Here is a 22,413-nt window from a genome sequence, read left to right on the forward strand (position 1 = left end):
ATTCATTAAAATTGTGTCTCCAGTACCAATTCTATGGAAATTGGATTCATTTTGTCTTCTTCTTTTTTTTTTGCATATTTGAAGGAAATTTCATTGATTTTTTTTTTTCTTTAGAGAAAGTTTCATTGAAACTTTTCTTAAGAGACAATTTCAATAAAAATTTTTCATCAGTGAAAATTTGATTGAATTTTTTCATTTGTTTTTGCGTTTCTTTTTATTTTGGTCACAAAATGTATTTAGTTTTTTATCTTTGGGGGAAATTTCAAGGAAATTTTGTCATATGGGAAAATCTTATTGAAAATACTCTTTGAGAAAATCACTTGCTCAAAACTTTGTGCAAAAGCGCACAAAAAAAAATTTCTCAGTTAGGGTACAGGGGTTTTGATAGGGAAAAAGAGTAAAAATGGAGGATTTTTTTGATAGACAAATTTGCAATTTGTTTATCACAAACTTTCACAGATCGCTTAAGGTGCTATTACACTATATGTAGTTGTCTTATGAAGACTTTTTGTATTCACATGCAATTTAAAATTTTTGTACTGTATGTTATTTTCTTAAGACACAAGAGAGAGCAAAAGCTTATTGTTTTATGCATACAAATTGTTCAAGTTGTAAGAAAGCTTATTGTCCCAAATTTCGGCGACATCGGACAATAAATTCGCCTTTTATGGGATCAAAACCATTAATCGAGAGATCGGTCTATATGGCAGCTATATCCAAATCTGAACCGATCTGTGCCAAATTGAAGATGGATGTTGAACACAACTCACTGTCCCAAATTTTGGCAAAATCGGACAATAAATGCTCCTTTAATTGGCCCCAGGCCTTAAATCGCGAGATCGGTCTATTTGGCAGCTATATCCAAATCTGAACCGAGCTGGGCCAAACTGAAGAAAGACGTTGAAGGGCCTAACATAACTCACTGTCCCAAATTTCAACAAAATCGGATAATAAATGTGGCTTTTATGGGCCTAAGACCCTAAATCGGCGGATCGGTCTATATGGGGGCTATATCAAGATATTTCAGCTCATTATATCTATTTTTAAAGACCGTAGCGTGATTTTAACAAGCAGACGGACGGACATGACTAGATCGTGTTAGATTTTTCTGCAGGTCAAGAATATATATACTTTATAGGGTCGGAAATGGATATGTCGATGTGTTGCAAACGGAATGACAAAATGAATATACCCCCATCCTTCGGTGGTGGGTATAAAAAATGAGATTAACTTACATTTTTAAGGTAATGTCATACGAAAATAACATAAGGTTTGATAGCAGAAATGATGAATCGTATATAAATTGACAATTTTGATAAATATTTTAAATTTCATGTGCATGCAAACAAGTAAATAAAAGAGTGCTAAGTTCGGCCTGGCCGAATCTTAAATATCCTCCACCACGCATCGCATTTTTCAAGTTTTTTGGATATGAATTGCAATGCTATGGGAGCTTTACCAAGTTATGAACCGATTGGGGCCATAATTGGTTTGGCTTCTGATGGAAGTCATTGTGCAAAATTTCAGCAAAATCGAATAAGAATTGCGCCCTTTATAGGCTCAAGAAGTGTAATCGGGAGATCGGTTTACATGGGAGCTATATCAGGTTGTGAACCGATTTAGACCATACTTGATACAGTTGTTGGAAGTCATAACAAAACACATACTTTCAGCCAAATCGGGTAATAATAGCGCCCTCTAGAGGCTCAAGAAATCAAGATCCGAGATCGGTTTATGGGGGAACTATTATATCAGGTTGTGAACCGATTTGGGCTATACTTATACTTAAAACAAAACTCTTTATGCAAAATTTTAGCCAAATCGGATGATAATTGCGGCTCAAGAAGTCAATATTTGAAATTGGTTTATATGGCAGCTATATCAGGTTATGGATCGATTTAAACCATACTTAGAACAGTTGTTGGAAGTCATAAGAAAACACTTCACGCAAAACTTCAGCCAAATCGGATAAAAATTGCGCCATCTAGTGGCTCAAGAGGTCAAGTTCCATGGCAGCTATATCAAAACATGGACCGATATGACCCATTTACAATCCCTACACTCACCTACACTAATAAGAAGTATTTGTGCAAAATTTTAAGCGACTAGCTTTACTCCTTCGAAAGTTTGCATGCTTTCGACAGACATGACTAAAACGACTAAAAATTTCATGACGAATTTCATGACGATCAAGAATACATATATTGTACTTTATGGGGTCTTAGACGAATATTTTGAGGTGTTACAAACGGAATGAAGAAATTAGTGTACCCCCATCCTATGGTGGAGGGTATAAAAGCGGCATGTCATAAGCCAATTATGTACCGTGTAATAGCGGCTTTAAAAAACCAAAGAAGAACCAATATACAACGCATGCGAACTGAAAAATGCCCATACATACCTCTAGAAAAACCGAGCAGAATAGCAAGAAATAGCCAAACAAAAAAAAGCGAATGTTCGCATTTTTAATACGGAGTCTCACTCATCGTGCTTCTCTTAACGGTAATTTGACTCACTGCTGAGGAGAGAATGATAGCTGCAACTCACTGACTGTCTTCGTTATTTTCCATCATTCTCTTACATATGGCGCTTTAGTATATTTTCAAGTCCTTTCTGCTGTTAAATTGCAGATCTCTTAAAGTTACTCAACTAAACAAATCTCGTATTCCTGAAATACAAATACAAACAAATTTTGCCCATGAACATTCCACTAAGGAACAGGGGCAAACTTCTCACATATCAATGAGTGCAGTCCGATTCACTTTTAAGCTCAATGGTAAGCAGCCTCCCTTTATAGCTGAGTCCGAACGGCGTGCCGCAGTGCGACACCTCTTTGGGGAGAAGTTTACATGGCATAGTACCTCACAAATATTGCCAGCATTAAGAGGGGAAAATTACCGCTGAAAATGTTTTCTGATGCTCTCGCCAGGATTCGAACCCAGACGTTCAGCGTCATAGGCGGACATGCTAACCTCTGCGCTACGGTGGCCTACTATTACTCCTGAAATATGTTGTCGAAAATAGATTGATCAGATTGTGAACAAAGACCATACTAACTTATATCATTGTTTCCTTCAAATCCACATACAGACCTAAACGAAAAGACAGCGATTATTTCTGTATTATATCCATGTATGTAGGTATTGAGGTTCTATTAAAATTCTTGATTCAAAACATTGTTGCACTTAAGCTTTTTGTTATGCAATTTACAAATTATTAAAACAAACATTAACTCCCTCCAATGGATATGGCTTTTGGAAGGGGTAATAGTTAAACGGTAGTGTGTTTATATCTGCATTCACTACCCACTCTAACCACAACCGTCAGCCACCCATCCACCCACACACAGACGCATGGTTCATGAATGCACTGATTCGTGACATCTTAAGATAGTTACGCTTTCTTACTGCTGTGCCACATCATCTTGTCACTTTTAAATTACCCATGCTCCTCTATGGCCCTGATTGTTTTTGTTTTGCTTTTCTTATTGTTGTTGTAGTCCCCTTTTTGGCACATTTGTTGCTGGCAGACAGTTGGGTTGGTTGTACTCATATAGCGCTTATTGCATGTTTACGATACTAATTTTTTGGCAAAATGTTTATTTCTCTCTTGCACTTGCAGGCACACACACACACATACGTACATAAATTAATATATGGGTATTTCCACAAAAAACAAAAATGCGGAAAAGAGAATTTTAAACGAAACTTTTATAAGTTATAATTTTTGTTGCTGCCGCTAAAAATATATTGGTAACAAAATAATCGATTTTCTGTTTTTAATGATATCGATAATATATGACCAAACGTCTTCTCTTCAAGTTCCATACTGATAATGAAAAGTGTGATATTAGGACTTGTAGTTTCTCCATTGAACCAATTTCTTCTCTTTAATATGCAACTTGTTTGCGGAGAAGGTATAAAACTGTGACAAGTTCCCACATACAATGACATTTTCTTGTGAGGAAATCAGCAACTAAGCATGAGCCGACGAAGTCGCTTTAAAAAATCCTCCTGTAAATAAATCCCTATAACTACTGTAGTCTCTCTAATTCCACCGTACCATTACTGTGTCGGTGGTGTCTGCAAGTCATGCCATCCTAAGTAGTCCATACATGAATAACGCCATGTATGTCCAGATATATGACTACCCTGTATTCTACTTATATCTTAGCTTATCTAGCACTTGCACACATGCGTACGCATTAACCCGTATGCGTGTACAAATACTGAATGGTCTGCCTTTAGTCAGGCGACTATCAGCTTTCTTACCTATATGACACCAGCATCTTACCATTCGAAAAGTCAAAATCCACGAATATCCTCCAATAACGTACACAGAGAAAAAATACTTGGTACAATCTTCATATATATAAAATTCAATTTGTGTTTGTTTGTTTGTCGGTTTGTTTGTTTGTTCCGTATAGACTCAAAAGCGGCTGAACCGATTACCTTGAAATTTTCACAGATTGTGTAGGTTGGTCTGGAAGGAAACATAGGCTATATAATTTTTTGATATCGGGAGGGGAGCGGACCCTCCCCTTACCTGAAAAGTATAACCCAAAAAAAAAGTGGACCGATCGGGACAATATGGGATTTCAATGAAAGGTATTCGAGAGTAGAGTACGAATTTCATAATAAAAGTTGGGTCTAAGTACCTGGGGGACCGCCCCAGCCCCAACGATCATGAAAATATGGGACTCAAATGAAAGTTATTCAGGAGTAGATTACGAATATGGTCAGGAAGTAGGAATAGCCTTTATAATTTATTGATAACGGAAGGGGGCCGACCCTCCACCGCTACCCCAAAAACATCATCCAAAATCAAAAGTGGACCGAAAAGGACAATATAGGTATCAAATGAAAATTATGCGGGAGTAGATAACGAATCTGGCATACAAATTCATGTTGAAGTATAGGGGGTCACCCCACCCCCACAAAAACGCCCAACATGGGCGCATTAGCCAATCACGGATATATGGGACTCGGTTTGTTTGTTCCGTAGACTGAAAAACGGCAAAATAATTTTTCTCGAAATTTTCGCTTATTGTGTCTAGGTTGGTCTAGAAGGAAACATAAGCTATATAATTTTTCGGTGTCGAAAGGGGGACGGACCCTCCCCCTTATGCCAGAAACAAAACCCAAAATCAAAAGTGGACCTATCGAAACAATATAGATATCAAATGAAAGGTATTGGAGAGTAGAATACGAATATGGTATTTAATTTGAGTCTAAGTACCCATCGGGCCGCCCCAATCCCAAAACTCCCCAAACAGACATATTGGACGTTCATTTCAATATGGGGCTCAAATGAAAGTTATTCGGGGGTATATTTCGAATCTGGCATACAAAATCAGATCGAAGTATAGGGAGTTACGCCACCCCTCAAAAACGACATTAGACCCATTATAACTATGTGATACTTGGCTGAACCGATTTTCTTAAAATTTTCATAGATTGTGTTCGTTTGTCTGGAAGGAAATATAGGCTTTATAATTTTTATATATCGGGTGGGGGCGGACCCTCCCCCTTACACCAAAAACGTCACCCATATCCGAAAGTGGTCCGATGGGCACAACAAGGGTATCAAACGAAAAGTATTGGAGGCCAGAAAACGAATATGGTATTAGAATTCGGGTCCCAGTACCCTACGGGCCCCCCCAAATGTCTGAGAAGCCATCCCTTCCCTAATGAGAACATTACCCTAAGGAAGAACATTACCACCAGGAACCGAGAAGCAACAAACTCTCACACATCAATGAGTGCTTTCCGATTCAAGTTTAAACTCAATGATAAGGGACCTTCTTTTATAACTGAGTCCGAACGGCGTCCCGCAGTGCGACACCTCCTTGGGGAAAATTTTTTGAAATGACCATGCATGGCATTGTAACTCTCTAATGTCGCCAATATTGAGAGGGGATAACCTTTGTCCAATGTTCTCGCCAGGATTCGAACGCGTTCTGCGTCATAGGGAACAATGGCACGAAGTCGACATCAGCATTCAGGACAAAGTGTGCCCACCCTAAAAAGAGAGCTAAAGAAGGCGCAGCGGAGCGGGCCCGGGTCGGCTATAGAAAATAATAATAAATAAAATAAATTAATAAAAATAAAACAATGATAAAAAATAAATAATATAGATGATAATTGGACACACTTGCACACCCAATCAGAGACGAAGAAATTGTATCACCGCCTTTCGGTACTAATCGACATTGAACACTTTTCCGAACTTGTTCATGTTCAGCGTCTCCCAAACCGGATTTTGTTTTTTCGTATTACCACAAGTATAGGTTTTCGAGAAGGCGGCATTTCAGCCGCCCATGAGTATATAATAAACTACTATTTCAAACGCCGTTCAATGGAAATGCCCATATGAATAAAAGACAGACGAGAAAGATGCAGTGCATTTAGCTTTGAAGCGAATGAACGAAGAATTACACTACGCTATGCTTTTTTGCCACTTTACTGTTTACGAAGCAATTGCAGTGCAAATCAGGGTCATTTTTGCAGATTTACCACATTCATCGACAGATAAACGTTACTAGAAAAAAATTTGTAGCTTTAAGCCTTAGGGGACCAAACCTTATGGGACAACATTGATGTCCTACGTTCACGCAGAACTTTTTACTTTTGGTCAAATTTTTTTGTATCGTGCATAATATATCCTAATTGTAAATAAATGGCATACTTTATACATGTAAATACATATTTATATTAAACCTTAATATTTAAGAATACATTCCACAATTCTTCTTTAAAGGAAAGTAAGAAAAGAGAACACCTTATCATTAAAACAAAACACTTGAGTCGGGTAGCATTTAATAATACAAAGAACTTTATCTCTGCCTGTTATCGGATGTTGTACCGTCATTAATGGGGCTTTTCTATATATTCAACAAATAAGTAAAGAAAGAGGAGCAACTTCGCCATTCCTGTTTAATCCGGTACCTACATGCGTAAAAAATACAAAAAAAAACCTCGAAGCCTCCCCACCCTATGGTATCTGACGACGTCCTCCTGAACCAAAAGGTCGAAACGCGCCATAACATGGATGATGTTGTGGTGGTATCCTCCGGCATACTTTTTCCATTGCAAAATTCTTCAATCATTTAGGTCGTCTCGAAAGAAAAATAAAACCAAGAACTTGGTATTAGATTTGATAACCTTTACAATTCTACAAGTCTTTCGCACCAGGTCAGTTTAGTCTCAACTGCGTTTCACCGAATGATGCTCCCTCAGTTTATATTGGGCTAGAATATATGTCAAAGTATAGGATGGGTTCTATTGGTAACCACACGACGCATCATCCTCATCTATCCTCTTATCCGGTAAATCCCACTCGTTTTAAAACGACCTCACCGAGTCTAGTCATTAATTGCATGTCAAATTCTTAATACGGAGAATTTGACCTTTGAACCACTTGATGTCCTATTCATACCACTTGTCTCTCCAGTGAAAATGGCATGTACAATTGTTTGAAGTTTATAAAATCTTCGCATGAATGGCTGGGATAAGCCCATAGTCAGTCAGGTAATTACTACATGAATTTAAAAATTCATGCAATCTCTTGTATGGCTTCAATTAAACTCCCTTCCGATTTTACTATTAAGAATTTTTAATGGCATAAATCTTACCTGGTATTTATTATTAGTAATTTTGTTTCAAAGTTCTTGCAATATGCGACTGTTTGCGTTTATGTAGTAATCTGAACAAATTTGACGAATGCGTTCCATGCTAGGTTTAAACTTTTGTCTTTAAATATTATATATTTGGAAGCACTTAAGGGGTTTTTCTTTCTAATAAAATAATCTCTCTATTTACACCTTCAGTTGACAACCACACAGACTTAAAACTCAATCTTTGGTCTTTCTCTATTAGAGACTCAAATTGTCGTAGTCCTCCTCCAACTCCAAAATAATAAGTTTTAGCTGCCACATAAACCTTGCCATCCACTGTCAGTTTGTCACATAGACAGTTTAGAAGCTTCTGATGATTCTGGGCGTTGTAAATTGTTTCAGAAGTTAAGATCATATCAAATAATTGAGAACCTTCAGTCAGATTGGACCACTTCTGCCAGTCCCCGGAATAGAAACGTGTATTTTCTATTACTTTGTCAAAATCATAAGTTTCTTCTTCCTCTTCAGCCTCTAGCAAGGTGTTAAGCAGAACATTGGGTAATGTAATTTTTTCCAAAACATCCTTGTTCTGCAATAAAAATAGTTATGATAGTAGTTTTTAGCTCAAAATTTTTCAAATACATACATAATCCTGGAACGTAACCTTCGCACCACATTTGAATGCGTATATTCCCAACAAACCTGATCCACATCCCAGGTCTAAAACATTCTTGCCTTCCCATTCTCCAGAACTCGTATTTTGTGACAAATATAACAAGAGGTCATCTGTACATTCCCAGATTTTAGCACCTCCTTCATAAACGGCGGGTATGAGATCTGAATGATTTTCTTCTGCCTTTTTGATATCCGTCACTTGATCATCGTTCTCTCGTATGTCCTCTAAGAGAAATCCGGATATCATATATCTCATAGACACTGTGTTGTAGGTTTTTTGCACAGAATTTAGTCTGCACACATCAATGCTGTCCAATACATCTCTTGTGGCAAATACTTCCTCGGCATTATACCACTCCTTTGAAGACGAATCGTCAGCTGCTTTTGAAGAATCTTTCGTTTCGTTGGTAAATGGAGTTGCTTCCTCGTCCACTTCAACTTTGAAATCAAATTTAAACATTGTTGCAGAATCTTAAATCTAAAACCAAGTGTTTTATGGCAATAACACAGATGACAGATGAAATGTTTGTTTACGTTAGAATCCACGTGCAGAGGAGCATTTATGTTATAGGAACGTTTACACTTTGAAATGCGAACAATGAGTACATGGTTAAATCATGAAGGTAATGTCACTTGCCCCACAACAAAGAAATCAACTATGCAGACCTGTGGGGATGGTGGGGCAAATTCCCAATAGGCCATGGTGAATTAAGAAGGCCAAGTCACTTGCCCAGTTAATGGAATTTTCTAATTCCAGAGTTGTATCCAAAAGAACGTCATACGTTTTGTTTGGATTTTAAATTTTCTCTCATTTTTCTCACATTTTAATTGTTTTAATTTATAATTTACATATGATAATGCAATTAAAAACTTGAATGTCAATTAGGAAGTATCCAGAAATTTGACAGCCTAACCTTAAGGTGAGTATTCTGTTCAATTTTTCAAGCGGAATGCATAAAAAAAAGTCGGCGAAACGCTGGATGAAAATAGGTGAAAAAGTAGTATTTTGTTTATAGTGAGGAAAATGACAAAAAGAAGTTTTAGTGGCAACGCTTGACATTATTGTCGGCATCATTTTTGGTTTCAATGATTCGTTTTTTTCGTTTTGTCTTTGTTATTCTATTTATTTGCGAAAAAAAATAATAAAACCATAAGTGCAGATAAAAACGACTTTTTGTATAGAAATAAGAACAAACATAACTGTCAAATTCCGCTTAAGAAACAATTAAAGATTTCCGGGACTATTCCAGCAGAATAGAATACCAACCCTAATACAGGTTTCACTAATGGAATTTTAGGATTGTAGGTTGTAACGTGGATAGGCCCCATGAACATCATTAAAGGCTTCATTATACGGCGTGTAGTTGTCTTATGACAAATGTCAAATTTAGCACATGTAGAGTTGTATTGTACATGTCGTGTGATACAATCGAAACTAACATATGAAAATCGCTTTTCAAAATAGCACATGTAATATTTTTCGACTAGAGCGTGCTCTATTCCTTTTGACAAAAACATTAAAATATCATATGTTTTTGTTGCTAGTCAAATGAAAGCAACCCCAAATTAAACTGCATTCATAAATTTATGATTTATCCAGCTTTTTCACAGCTTTAACAATTATTACTCATAAAAAATTAGATTTTGTTCAAATGTTTAGGTTGTATCATACGAAAATAGCATACAGGTGTGATAGCAAAATGATGAATCGTATGTAAATTGACAATTTTGACAAATATTTTCAATAACATGTGAATACAAGAAGTTACATGTCATATTACATCTACATGCCGTGTAATCGCGCCTTTAATGGGTAAATAAAAGACGGCAAATGTCAAATTTCAACTTAGTGAAGAACTTAGTACCGCAAATGAAAATGTTTCCACTGAGAGAACTGAACTTAATACCCACCTTTATAGATTTATTATATGGAGTTTGACAGGTTTTTACACGAAAATAGGAACAGAACACTAAACCTTAAGGTTGATATTCTATTCTAATGTTGCGCTAGCGAAATTAGACAGCAATCAAATGTTTTTGTAGCCCTACCAAAACACTATTGACACACTCTATTTAATATATTTTTTCACAAATAAAAAAAGAAAAACTCATAATTGAAACCAATAAAACAAACACCAAAGGATGCCGGCAACAGTTTCAATATATAATACTTTTTGGCATTTTTCTCACCATAAGCAGAGTACTACCTTTCCACCTATTTTTAGTAAACGTTTCGCGGACGTTTTTTTATGGAGTTTGACAGTATTTCGCTCGAAAAGCTTAACAGAATACCCTGCTTTGGTGAATCCTTTATGTGAATGCAGGATTCACTGAATAAGGTTAAGCCAAGCGATCAGCCGATATACTTTTTTTTAATATTTGGCAGTACTTGGCATTGAGGATGTCAACTTGTTCTCTTTTTACATTCATTCTTTGTTTACGTTTTCTCCTATATGATGACATTTTCAATCGTCAGATTTGACATCCTTAATGATGTTTATGGGGCCTATCCACTTTGTGTTTTTGCATGTGACCTAACCTTCTATTAGTGAATCCTGATGTGAATGATGAAAAACAAGCTGATTTTAAACAATACCATACGATAGTCAGTAATTGGTGAGCCGTTATATCAACCCCTAACGCTACGATACGTTAATGGCACTGATTACGCATATATCAAAAATTGTCAATTGGAATATGCGGCATTGAAAAACTGAAATTTAGAGAAGAGGCAGCAAAATCTATAAAACACTGGAAATGGCAGACCCCTTTGGAGAAGTAAGTGTAAACCTGTGAATAGAAAAGAAACTCAACTAAATCTGTTCCTATTTTTGTAGTGCCCCCCTAATATGCCGCCTGTGGGAAATGGTGGTGCGCCGCCTCCACCCTTAATGCCTTTACCACCTGGCATGAGACCACCAGGACCCGGATTTCTACCAAATCCAGGCGCTAGTTTTCCTAACATGCAGCAAATACCTCCACCACAACCTTGGATGAACGCACCGCCGGCAGATCAAAATAATCAACCTCCGCCCCAACAACAACAGCAGCAGCCGCCACATAATGTTATTAGTCAAAATGATGTAAACGGCAATTCAGACTCAGGCGATGGATCTTCCAATGGTGAAAACTCCAATGAAGATAATAAGGATAATGGGAAATGCCCGGAGGTAGTGCTGCCAAAAGCACTGGAAGACGTATTGGCTTTGAAAGATCAACGTGCGGCCGAGTTCGATGTAAATACAGAGGATTTTTCGAATGAGGACAATGCTGGTCAATCGTCAACTGTGGCCACAGGCGTAATAAGTAACGATTATGCTGATGCGGGTGAAGATTCGGACGACGAAGGAGAAAATCTCATGAACGGTGGCGAACTATCAAAGCCCGGCAAGTTGAGTAAGGTAGAAAAAAACAAAAAGAAGAAGCGACGCAAGAAGCTTAATAAACAACTGAAGCGGCAACAGGAACAGACACGAGCTGAAGAACGTTCCAAGGACATTGAAGTTGCGGCTACATCTGAAAATGTTGATGAAAATCAGGAAGAAGACAAGGATAAGGAGTTACCCGACGAACCAAAATTCAAGGAAAGCAAATCGAAAAACAAAGACAAGAAGAAAGATGCTGAGACGTCAAAGATTTCCGAAGAAACTGAAAATTCAAATGAAGATGTGACCATTGAGTAAGTTCTAACATTCTCTTAATGTTTAAAGTCATCAAATAAAATATCTTTAATTTTTAGGTATGTTCCAGAGCGTATTACCATTGCCGATTTGGCACCCATGTACCGTCAGTTTTATCGTGTTTTTGAAATGTTCAAATTGGAAAACAAGCCAAAGGTTTCAGAAAAGGAAAAAGCAGCCGCCGAAGCAGCAGAGGCGAATGCCAATCAAAAGAAACCTCTCAGCAGGGTGCCCGAAGAGGAGGAGGAGGAAGTCGATGAGGACAAGCTGGACGATAAAGAAAAGCTATCTAAGCGCAAACTCAAAAAACTTACGCGTTTAAGCGTAGCAGAATTGAAGCAGCTCGTCTCAAGACCAGATGTAGTGGAAATGCATGATGTCACTGCCAGAGATCCTAAATTGCTTGTGCAGTTAAAGGCGTATCGAAATACTGTGCAGGTGCCACGTCACTGGTGTTTCAAACGCAAATATTTGCAGGGCAAACGGGGTATAGAGAAACCTCCATTCGATCTACCAGCATTTATCAAGAAGACTGGCATTATGGAGATGCGAGAATCTCTGCAGGAGAAAGATGACGCCAAATCTCTGAAAAGTAAAATGCGTGAAAGAGTACGCCCAAAAATGGGTAAAATTGATATTGATTACCAGAAATTGCACGATGCCTTTTTCAAGTGGCAAACCAAGCCCAGAATGACCATACATGGTGATCTCTATTATGAAGGCAAAGAATTTGAAACTAGGTTGAAAGAGAAGAAACCAGGCGACCTGTCAGAGGAGTTGCGTATAGCTTTGGGTATGCCTGTGGGACCAAATGCGCATAAGATACCACCGCCATGGTTAATTGCTCAACAACGTTATGGACCTCCGCCGTCCTATCCAAATCTGAAGATACCTGGCCTAAACGCTCCCATTCCTGAAGGCTGTTCATTCGGTTATCATGCTGGTGGTTGGGGTAAGCCGCCCGTCGACGAAAACGGAAAGCCTCTGTATGGTGATGTGTTTGGCACAAGCATTGTGGATATAGATGTGAGTAGCGTATACTTTGGTGGAGTAACAGATTTTATTTATTATTTTTTTTTTTAATTTCAGAATGGCATAGACGAGGGCGATATTGAACGCAATCAGTGGGGCGAGTTGGAGTCTGAATCGGAGGAATCATCTGAAGAGGAAGAAGAAGACGGCGAAGATATGACTAACCAACCTGACGAAAGCGGCTTGGTTACACCTGCCGAGGGCCTTGTAACGCCTTCAGGTTTGACTAGTGTCCCAGCCGGCATGGAAACCCCAGAGAATATTGAATTGCGTAAAAAGAAGATTGAACAGGAAATGGAAGAGTATGTATTTTACAGACACCCTCTATAGTATTCGCCTATTAACCTTTCCCTACATTTCAGTAACGAAACACCAGTTTTATACCACGTTCTGCCTGAGAAACGAACTGATCGCATTGGTGCTTCTATGATGGGTTCAACGCATGTGTATGATGTAGGCGGTGTCAAGCAGACAGCAACCAGGGCAGCTGTAGCATCAGGTCGCGAAGGAACTGTCGAATTGGCCTTAGATCCATCCGAATTGGACATGGATAACGATGCTATGGCGCAACGCTACGAACAACAAATGCGCGAACAACAAAATCACTTACAAAAAGAAGATCTATCCGACATGTTGGCTGAACATGTCGCCCAGCAGAAGTTCAAACGCAAACGTCAACAAGCCGATCCGGCCAAGACCACAAAAAAGTACAAGGAATTCAAATTCTGAATGCTGGTCTTCAATTATTTTACGCCTAGTTCTAGTTATGAAATGAGAATAAGTATGATACAATTTTAGCTTATATACATACAAGTAAAGGCAAACAAAACTGCTCGGAAGAACTTGAAACATCCCCCATGTAACACTTGAATCAACAATAAAGTTCAATGTCCACAAATAAAACGACTGTTTATTTTAGGACTTAATTTGTTTGATAGATTATATTTAGGCTTTAAATATCTATGAATACTTCATTCATATCATATCGCTTTGATTCTAAAGGTATATCCTTTGTTTAAAACTTTGTATGCCCTCGGTAAAAAACGCAATCAATCTTAAAAACGAAATAATCAAGACCAAACTTACCGTTACGTGGTAAAATCATATGCGTACAAACTAAACGTGACTAAACACAGAGCGCACTAGAAATGTTTAGAAAACAAATCGATACTCAGTATTCGGCAATGATACATGGATGTTATTTATGGGAAATATACACCTGTGTGCAGATTTTGACCATATCAAAGCGTACTAATTAAAAATAATTCCTAGATTCTAATTATTCTTCCATTTGCTCATTCAGTTGTGCCAGTAGCGCTGCTCTTTTTGATTCAAGCTCGGTCTCGCTAAGCGCCTGTTCGTCATTGCGTGAACTTGTTTGCGATCGATTACTGGCCGTGGGACTTAGGGGGGTAACGGAGCGTTTATCATGGTGATGCTTGCGTTCCTTATCCTTTTTATTTTTTTTATCCTTCTTCTTCTTTTTGGGTTGTGAGGCCAGAAGTTCTTCGATGGCCAGTGTGGTAGGGGAACCATTAAGAGAATGACCTCTCTCTGATTCACAGGACGACTAGAATGGAAAATGTATTTCAATATTAGAAGTTTTGCTATAAGAAAACATTTAAAAATCAATTTGTGTACTAGTAATAAAATTAGACAATACTTTTGAAATATTGACTTTTGGTCTCCTTACATTTTTGGCATTCCCAAAATTCAAAGATGATTTTGCCAGTTCCGTTTAAGTCCTTGCCTCTATAAGGCAGTTTAGGTTCGGACTATAACTTGCTCAATCCCCGATACCAAAAGATAAAACCATTTGTATAAGATGTGGATTTGTTGAGCCACCAATAAAATCCTATCCCCCAAATTGAACGAAAAGCTCTTTCGATTCTAATAAATTATGAACTGCTTAGGAAATAGGGTTCGGCATCGATAGACCGATTTAATAATTCGGAGCAATTTAAACCCCTTTGAAAAACTATGTCGCCTATGTTTTAATGATATACATGATTTTTATCTCTTAGATGCGTAGGAGCCTCATATTATGTCTGCCCTTGCTTTAGGTGGCTTCTCCAATACCTCCATATTGACATTAAACAAATTAAAACAATGGTATCAGTAAACTTACATCTCTGGAAGACTTTTTGTTCTTCTTCTTTTTCTTCTTTTTCGAAACACGCTCTATGCTATCAAGGCTCACACTTGAACTAACTGAAACCTAGATAGGAAGTACAAAATATATACTCCAGCCGTATCAAATATTACATCAATTTTACTTACAGATCTTGAACGGGATTTCTTTTTACGTGGTCTCTCAATTTCCGTTGGATCATTTTCAATATCCTGAAAAGGGTATTCAAATGATTCGCAAGTTTCAATACGACAAATTTGTGTAGTCTTACCGATCTCGAACTGGAACGTAAACGTTTTTTGTGCTTTTTGTTCTTTTTAGATTTCTTTGAACGTGAATGATGATGGGTGCAGGCATCCTCACTTTCTCTTACGAAATCATCCCAAATTTTACGCACTCCCAGTTCTTTTTCATAAATGGCATAGGCTTCCAAGTGCTCCACAAGTTTTTGGGCAGATTCGAAAGGTTCATGCGGTGAAACATTGGCCTCTAACCAGGCCGCCTTGATCTCATTTTCCAATTTTCGCAGACGTTTCGTTTCCTCTTTCAACCGCTCCTTTTCAATGGCTTCCGCTTTCTCAAGCAGTGAGTTGTAGGTGAGTTTAACATTACCAGCATCCAAAGAAGCAGAACGTTTGTCTTCACAAACCACTGTGGCAAAGTCTTCGAATGTGGTGCTAGCCTTAACAGTGAATTGTTTTTCCTTAAGAATTTCGCGTATAATTTTCTTTTCATCATGATACCTCGCTTTGAGATCTTCTACATAGAATTTAAACAAATCCAATGGTGTTGAGCCAGTTTGGCCCAGCATTGCTGAGAATCTTATATCGGCTGATATAATGGGGTATAGTTCCACCCAAAGGGACATGGACGTAAGTTTGCCTTCTTCATGCAGAGAGTCTAAGAGAGTCAGGAAATTGTCCCTGTTCTTGCGCTGTTGCCTCTTAAGTCGCTTCTTTTCCCTCTCCTTATCTTCGTCCTCTTCTCGTTCTAACGTACGTATATGTTCTTCGAATACAATAAGTGCGTCTTCCTTATCCATACCAAGTAGATTCACGTCATTCTTGAAAGCAGAATTTTCCAATAGCATTACTTGAGCCTCCGCCCATGTTGTCGAATATGTTATGGATGTCATAGATTCCAGTAGCTCCCCCAGAACTTTCATGTTTCTCTTTTTCATCATTCTAGCCTCTTCTTTCTCCCGCTTGGCCAAGTTAAAAATGCAATCCTCATAAATGTCACGACGATCTTGTTCAGGCACCGATGTCCAAGTTCTATTGTTAGCAAAAAGTTCCTCACACTTATAGTACCTTAGAGTAGAATTCATTTTGTCACAAGTCATGAGGAATTTTTCCAGATCCTCTTTAGCCTTCTTGGCCTTCAAACGAGCCTCCTCTTTTTCGTCTTTAAGCTTTTGGGTTTTGTAGGCGTTGAAGGTTTGCTTTTTCTCATTCAGATTTTTAAAGGAGCTATACCGTGGATCTTTGGAAATAATTTTAACACATTGGTCCCAGTTTGCATTGGAGGGAACATTTCTATCTTTTAAAAGTTCCTTGAAGGCCTCTATAGCCTCCTTTTTATCCTTGAACACTAAACGACTTTCATCGGAGGTATCTTTCTTATCTAAAACAATCAAAAGAGAGAAACGTAAGTCCCAAACAAGTAGCACATTCTAATTGACACTTACTTTCTTTATCTTCTTTGTTGGACGAAGGAATCTCAATTGACGCCAGAGTAGCAGCCATAGCCTGATCCAGCGCCGAGGAAGAGTTCTCATTGCTACCAGGCGTCAAGGGAGAATGTATATCCGGTGTGTGAATTTTGGAAACAGTTGGCAAGGTGGCTGGCAAAATACTTGCCAAAGCAGCTGGGGGGACAATACCGGCCAAGCTTGAGGATGTCATGGCAGCAACAGCTTTGGCAGCAGCAGCAGCCCTTAAATATCAAGCACATAGAAACAGAAACTCTTTCCTCCAAATATTATTATTGGTTACTTACTCTTCAGCTTTCACTTTAGCTTGCATTTCCAAAAATTCTGGTGGTGGCTCCCAACGCGATTCTTTGGTGGTAACATTGTGGTAATACACCTTGCCTGCATCCGAACGATACTCCTTCCAGGGACATTGATGTTTCAAACGTTCAGCTGGCGACATAAGTACTTCTGGTTTTTCCCAGGAACTTTGTTTTGTTATGTTGTTATAATAATATGGCCGACCATCAGGTGCCTTATGCTCTGTCCATTCCGTGTTAGGTGGGGCCGACCCAAAGGCTGCTGCCAGTTCGGCGGGTGGCGGAGCCCCAAATCCAGGCGGTGGTATGTTGAATTGAGGAACTACGGGGGGAAAGGCCATACCGCCCAATGCAGGTGGAGCACCAGCTGCTGCCGGCGGTAAATTCATCTCGCTGTGTTTCTCAACCCCAACGAAAATTTGTTGACAAACTCTTCCTCACTCTCTTTGCTCAATGCCTCTCTCACACACTGTACTCCGACCGACAGCGTAGCTTTTTTCAGCATAACCTCAAACTGAAGCAAACTCCCCAGTCTCTATTCTATGCACCGCGTCTGCCTAGTTTTTTTTTTGGCAAATTTACACGAAATTCAATAACGTCCCGAGTAGAAAAAGATACTAAATTCTATTGGTTAATATTTACAAGCATTTTTCCCGGGAGTCCGGTGGAAAAAAACAATAAAGTTTGCGGCGACTATGTTCAACAACAAGAAACTTGCTACTTTGCTACTGCACAGGGATGATAATTTTGACACTTTGGTAATTTTTTGATACTCTTTAAACATCGAAAGTACCATGGTAACCCCCCGAGTCATGCGGTACTTTTTCGACAATAACATTTCAAAAGATTTCGAATTTTTTAATTGCCTTAACATTACCTATCGTCATTATCAAAAATTAGTTCTTGTTTCAAAAGTATTTCCTTAATATTAGTACTGTCGTCGAAATGTGAGTCCATGGGGACAATGTTTGGAAGAGAAAAGAGATATATTATTCGTAGATTAAAAGCAATTTTATCCAAAATACGCTCTTTGGGAGCTATCTGTAGTCCCAGTTCAGACTCGGCTATAACAAAGAGGTAACTTATCAATGAGCTAAAAACTTGAATCAGACTGCACTCGTTGTTAAACGCAATAACGCCGAGTCAGGGTTGTCAGTAGTTTTACGTCCCCTATCCCAAAATTTCGAATTATTTGTTCCCAAAAATCGTCAATTTGAAATGAATATCCCCAACAAAGAGTATGCAAACAAAAATCTATTATCTTAATACATTCAAACCTGGCCGGATTTTAACAGCTGTTCGTGTATAAAAATGCTCTCAAACAACGAAAAATGGCGCGAACTAGTTACATACACAAAATCAGAGTTGCACTAATCACTGATTTTGACAGATAGTGCACCAAATATTTTAATGTTGGGCAACTGCCACTACCTGTAAATGAATATATCTCGATAACAACCAATTCAAACAAAAATCTGTCATCTTAATACATTATGGTTTTTAGCTTGTAGTTTTTTCATATGGAGTTTGACAGTTGTTCACTTGAAAAGCCGAATAGAGTACCTTCCCCGAGACAGCTTTATTCTTGGGTATTTTTTTCACGAAGTCGTCGTTAATGGGTTAATACCATTTCACCACCTCTTTTATCATCCCTACTACTGCATGGAAGTGAGAACACGTCAGACTCGCTCTCACTCTCTCACAACCAATCATCCCCGCACCATAATTCCATTTTGCATCCTAACGTCCTAATGACCCTTTTAGACGGCACATCATGATTGCACTCATTGTTTATACTTGTTGATTACAGCTTTTGCCAAAACGGTATATCGACTATTTCTTTTTTTTTTTGGTTTTATTTAATTTTTCATACTTAACTTCTCATTTTATAACTTTATTTGGCACATGTGTTTTTCAATATCTGTCAATTAATGATTACACATATCTTTGTAAACAGTAATCAATAGGAGCCATTCATTAAAAAAAAAATCTTTGATTTGATTTTTCAGCTATGTTGCTGGAGCAGTGTGTACACTGAGGCGGCAGCCCTTGCCGATGAAAGACTCCAACGGGCCAATCCGGTACGTACAACAGGCTGCCATGGGATTTTCAGCCATCACTGATGGTTGTGTACATGTGACGCATACACTTTTGTTTTCACCAATACTATTACAATGACCAGGCATCAGATGTGCCATGTTAATGGGCCATAACGTGCACTCGGGTTCAAGTTAGGATGATTTTCCCATAGATCAAATGTGTGAGGAAAACAAAATCGATTGTTCGATAAATCGATTAGTAGACTTGTATGGGGAATTTACATGGCACGTCATGATGCGTGGTCAGTGTGTATGCGTCACATAGGACGATCTTGGAATAATCGATTATTCTATATTTAAACATCGATTTTCGCTAATCGATAATTGCACTTTTGAAGCTATATTTAACTGGTACATTACTTAACATTAACATTATTTAACTGGTATATTAGTGTTTTCCCATCATTTACTCCAATGATCGAAAAAATTAATTTATGATCGATAGTACAGGTAATATGGCCTGTTTATATGGCATTATGCAGAGCAAGACAAAGTAACGCTTTTCATAAATGCGTACTTTATTAACATAAGTATGACAAATTGGCCAAACGAATCCAGGTTTTGCTATATAAAACTTCGCTTGAGGTGCATACTGGGCCTAGAAGGGCAACATGATTAGCGAGCTATTAAACCTCAATAATTGTTAGAATTGTCATTGCATTCTATACTGACTTGCACATTTGTACACTTATATTGAGACAGTTATCCTCATAAAACACTCAGTATTTAAGCAGGAGGCAGTGCCACCCACCTTTCTTGGCAAAACGACGTGTGACTCATAAACAGAACCGTCGAATTCATAGAATACTATGTTCAGACCCATGGCGCAACAAAGGTGGTATCATTTGTACAACTACCACAAATCGTATGGTGCCATCCGCCATCTTGTCGTCAAGCTGATCGGCGATTTGTCAACGCACGCAAACAAATTTGTGTGCGTGGGTATATACATGTGCTTACATGAGCAAAGAATATGCGAGGAAGAAGTTAACAACAAAGAGAATGCAAACAAAAATCTGACATCTTAATACCGTCAAACCTTGCCGGCTGTTTTTTTTTGTCCGCCAACACGCAGGGGATGTCCCCTATGAATGCAGTGTATTGTGTTGGCGTGAGGAAATTAAGAATTGGAGGGGGGAAAAAAGGATGTAGTGCTTATTGACATTTGTCTTAAATATTTGGATGTGGAAGTGGGTGGGAAAAACATTAGCCGGAAGTCTATTCCACATACGAACGGTTCAGGCGAAATAAGATTTCTCTCTATAATGCATTATGCGGTCCGCTGGCCAATCAATTACAAACGAGTGTGAGTTCCTGGAATGTCTAGTACCCCTGACATACATCCTTACATCAGGAATAAGAAGACGAATATCATATGAACACACAGCATGAAAGTACCGATAGAACAACGCCAAACAACCCACATTGCGACGATGATGAAGGGAGGCAATAGAGTTGGATACCCTACTGTCACCAATCAACGCCATCGCTCTCCTCTGTATACGGTCCAGTAGCTCCAGGGATGATTTGTACTCCATTTTCGGCTATATGAAAGTGGTATAGATCTTAAGAAGAACAGACGGAGTGAAGTATTTCTTACACCGTTTGAGGAAGCCTAAACACTTGAATGCTTCTTTCGACACTTCAAATACATGATTAGCCCAACGGACATCACTTTGTATTATCATGCCCAGAACATCAAGAACTTCTGATGGCTCAACATTTACACCGTTGATAGACAAAGATGATCATAATGGGTCAGCGAATTCGCAGGGTTATTTGCCTCTTGGGTATTGGCTGAACGTTCGCAAATTTCCAACGCGCCCGGGAAGACTCCCGCACGGTAGCAAAGGTTGAAAAGATTGCGTAATAGACGAGTGAGCTTCGAATAACACTTGCGTAAGACATATGTTGATATTCCATCCGCGTCCGGGGATTTATTTACGTCTAGATTCTCAAGAACCCTTTTAACTTCACGAGTTAAAAAAAATATTTGGGGCATGACGCCAGATACATTTTCGATTGATGGGAGTGGCTGATTGCTATCCAGCAGGGAAAAGTTCCCTGCAAATATATCAGCCAACAGGTTAGCCTTATCAACCGGGTCAGCGAACAGGTTAGCCTTATCAACCGGGTCAGCGAACGTTTGATCATCCTTAACAAGAGTTGGAATAGATGAAGAATTACCCTTTAGTCTTTTCACGAACGACCAAAAGCTGTTACTTCCTCGCGTAGAAGCAAGAACCTTAGTACGCAGACGCTGCTTGTAAAGAAATTGTTCGCGCCTAAGCACATTGGCACACTAAGATCTTGCCTACTTGCGCAGCATTTCAGTATTGGCATTTTTATCCAAGTGCCTGTTTCTGAATAAATGCCAAAATTGTGCTAAATAAAGACAGCTCCGAATAATGTCAAAAAATAAAAATAGATTTTTTTCCAAAAATTTTATAGAATAAACAAAATTTTACAGAGAAGGCAAGAAAAAATAAATCTTAACAATAGTGCATCATAAAATTTGTGATAAAGTGTGAAAAAATTCTATTTCCCAAACATCTCAACTTGTGTGAACGGCTGAGTGAACGGATAAGCAAAACGGGTCAATTGCTGTTTTATTTTAGTACTGGATAGACAAGCCGTAAAGTGCAAAAATAAAACGAAAAAAAAGTTTGCTGTGCAAGCTGTTTGTTTGCTTTGGAGTGGTAACGCCATTTGCCAACCTGTCAAAACAATACCAGAAAAAAGTGCAAATATTTGTAAAATTTAGGCAGAAATTCAGAATTTAGAAAATTTAGGCAGAAATTCAAAATTTATTAAGATTTGTGCACCCGCTTTTGGGTTTAATTTTATTTTACCATTCACAATAGAGGTATTTCTGCAAGTGGCCACACTAATTTGTGAAAAACGTATGATGGCAATCCTGACAACATATGTTCTACAAAACCCTGCACTGGTAATTTAACCAGAACTTCGTTGTCCTGGATAGATGACATTTCCATTCAAAGTTCGTTGCACTATATTGTACTAAAATGAAACACAGCTATTACCAATCCTAAGGCAGCCGATTGTACGTACCCGATTGACCCGATGAAGTCCTTCATCGGCAACAACAACAACAGATACTGTAGACATGAATACAATCCAAAATTGAGCTTACTAAACACATCATGAATT

At 38.4% G+C, this 22,413-nt stretch overlaps 3 protein-coding genes across 4 annotated transcripts; 1 reads left to right on the forward strand and 2 right to left on the reverse strand.

The window, feature by feature from the left end:
- Positions 1 to 7,738: 7,738 nt before the first annotated feature.
- On the reverse strand, positions 7,739 to 8,808 carry LOC106081289 (histidine protein methyltransferase 1 homolog). Its single transcript, XM_013243161.2, has 2 exons — positions 8,262 to 8,808; positions 7,739 to 8,204 (listed from the first exon to the last, which is right to left on the reverse strand). Exons 1-2 carry the CDS (start codon positions 8,748 to 8,750, stop codon positions 7,779 to 7,781), a joined length of 915 nt encoding a protein of 304 aa, XP_013098615.2. The 5' UTR covers positions 8,751 to 8,808; the 3' UTR covers positions 7,739 to 7,778.
- A 2,149-nt stretch (positions 8,809 to 10,957) lies between these two features.
- LOC106095409 (splicing factor 3B subunit 2) lies at positions 10,958 to 13,851 on the forward strand. Its single transcript, XM_059364465.1, has 5 exons — positions 10,958 to 11,068; positions 11,128 to 11,969; positions 12,030 to 12,996; positions 13,060 to 13,304; positions 13,365 to 13,851. The coding sequence occupies exons 1-5, from the start codon at positions 11,048 to 11,050 to the stop codon at positions 13,729 to 13,731; spliced, it is 2,442 nt and encodes an 813-aa protein (XP_059220448.1). The 5' UTR covers positions 10,958 to 11,047; the 3' UTR covers positions 13,732 to 13,851.
- A 328-nt stretch (positions 13,852 to 14,179) lies between these two features.
- LOC106081297 (pre-mRNA-processing factor 40 homolog A) lies at positions 14,180 to 17,888 on the reverse strand. 2 transcript variants are annotated; one of them, XM_013243173.2, is made up of 7 exons: positions 17,786 to 17,887; positions 17,132 to 17,700; positions 16,821 to 17,068; positions 15,405 to 16,756; positions 15,283 to 15,345; positions 15,131 to 15,220; positions 14,180 to 14,572 (listed from the first exon to the last, which is right to left on the reverse strand). In XM_013243173.2, exons 2-7 carry the CDS (start codon positions 17,530 to 17,532, stop codon positions 14,282 to 14,284), a joined length of 2,445 nt encoding a protein of 814 aa, XP_013098627.1. In that variant the 5' UTR covers positions 17,533 to 17,700; positions 17,786 to 17,887; the 3' UTR covers positions 14,180 to 14,281. The 2 variants fall into 2 exon arrangements, with proteins under 2 accessions (XP_013098627.1, XP_013098628.1); XM_013243174.2 differs by lacking the exon at positions 15,131 to 15,220 and having other exon boundaries at positions 17,132 to 17,888.
- Positions 17,889 to 22,413: the final 4,525 nt, after the last annotated feature.

This window comes from Stomoxys calcitrans, chromosome 3 (assembly GCF_963082655.1).
Source record: "Stomoxys calcitrans chromosome 3, idStoCalc2.1, whole genome shotgun sequence".
Lineage (NCBI taxonomy): Eukaryota > Metazoa > Arthropoda > Insecta > Diptera > Muscidae > Stomoxys > Stomoxys calcitrans.

Bases quoted from the DNA above. Each gene is read 5' to 3' on its own strand.
- LOC106081289 (XM_013243161.2), bottom strand. From the start codon at position 8,750: ATGTTTAAATTTGATTTCAAAGTTGAAGTGGACGAGGAAGCAACTCCA. The intron at 8,205-8,261 runs GTATGTATTTGA...TTTTTATTGCAG, and splicing joins AGGTTACGTTCCAGGATTAT to AACAAGGATGTTTTGGAAAA.
- LOC106095409 (XM_059364465.1), top strand. From the start codon at position 11,048: ATGGCAGACCCCTTTGGAGAA. The intron at 11,970-12,029 runs GTAAGTTCTAAC...TTTAATTTTTAG, and splicing joins AATGAAGATGTGACCATTGA to GTATGTTCCAGAGCGTATTA. The intron at 12,997-13,059 runs GTGAGTAGCGTA...TTTTAATTTCAG, and splicing joins CAAGCATTGTGGATATAGAT to AATGGCATAGACGAGGGCGA.
- LOC106081297 (XM_013243173.2), bottom strand. From the start codon at position 17,532: ATGAATTTACCGCCGGCAGCAGCTGGTGCTCCACCTGCATTGGGCGGT. The intron at 17,069-17,131 runs GTAAGTAACCAA...TTGATATTTAAG, and splicing joins GCTAAAGTGAAAGCTGAAGA to GGCTGCTGCTGCTGCCAAAG. The intron at 14,573-15,130 runs GTAAGTTTACTG...TTTCCATTCTAG, and splicing joins ACAAAAAGTCTTCCAGAGAT to TCGTCCTGTGAATCAGAGAG.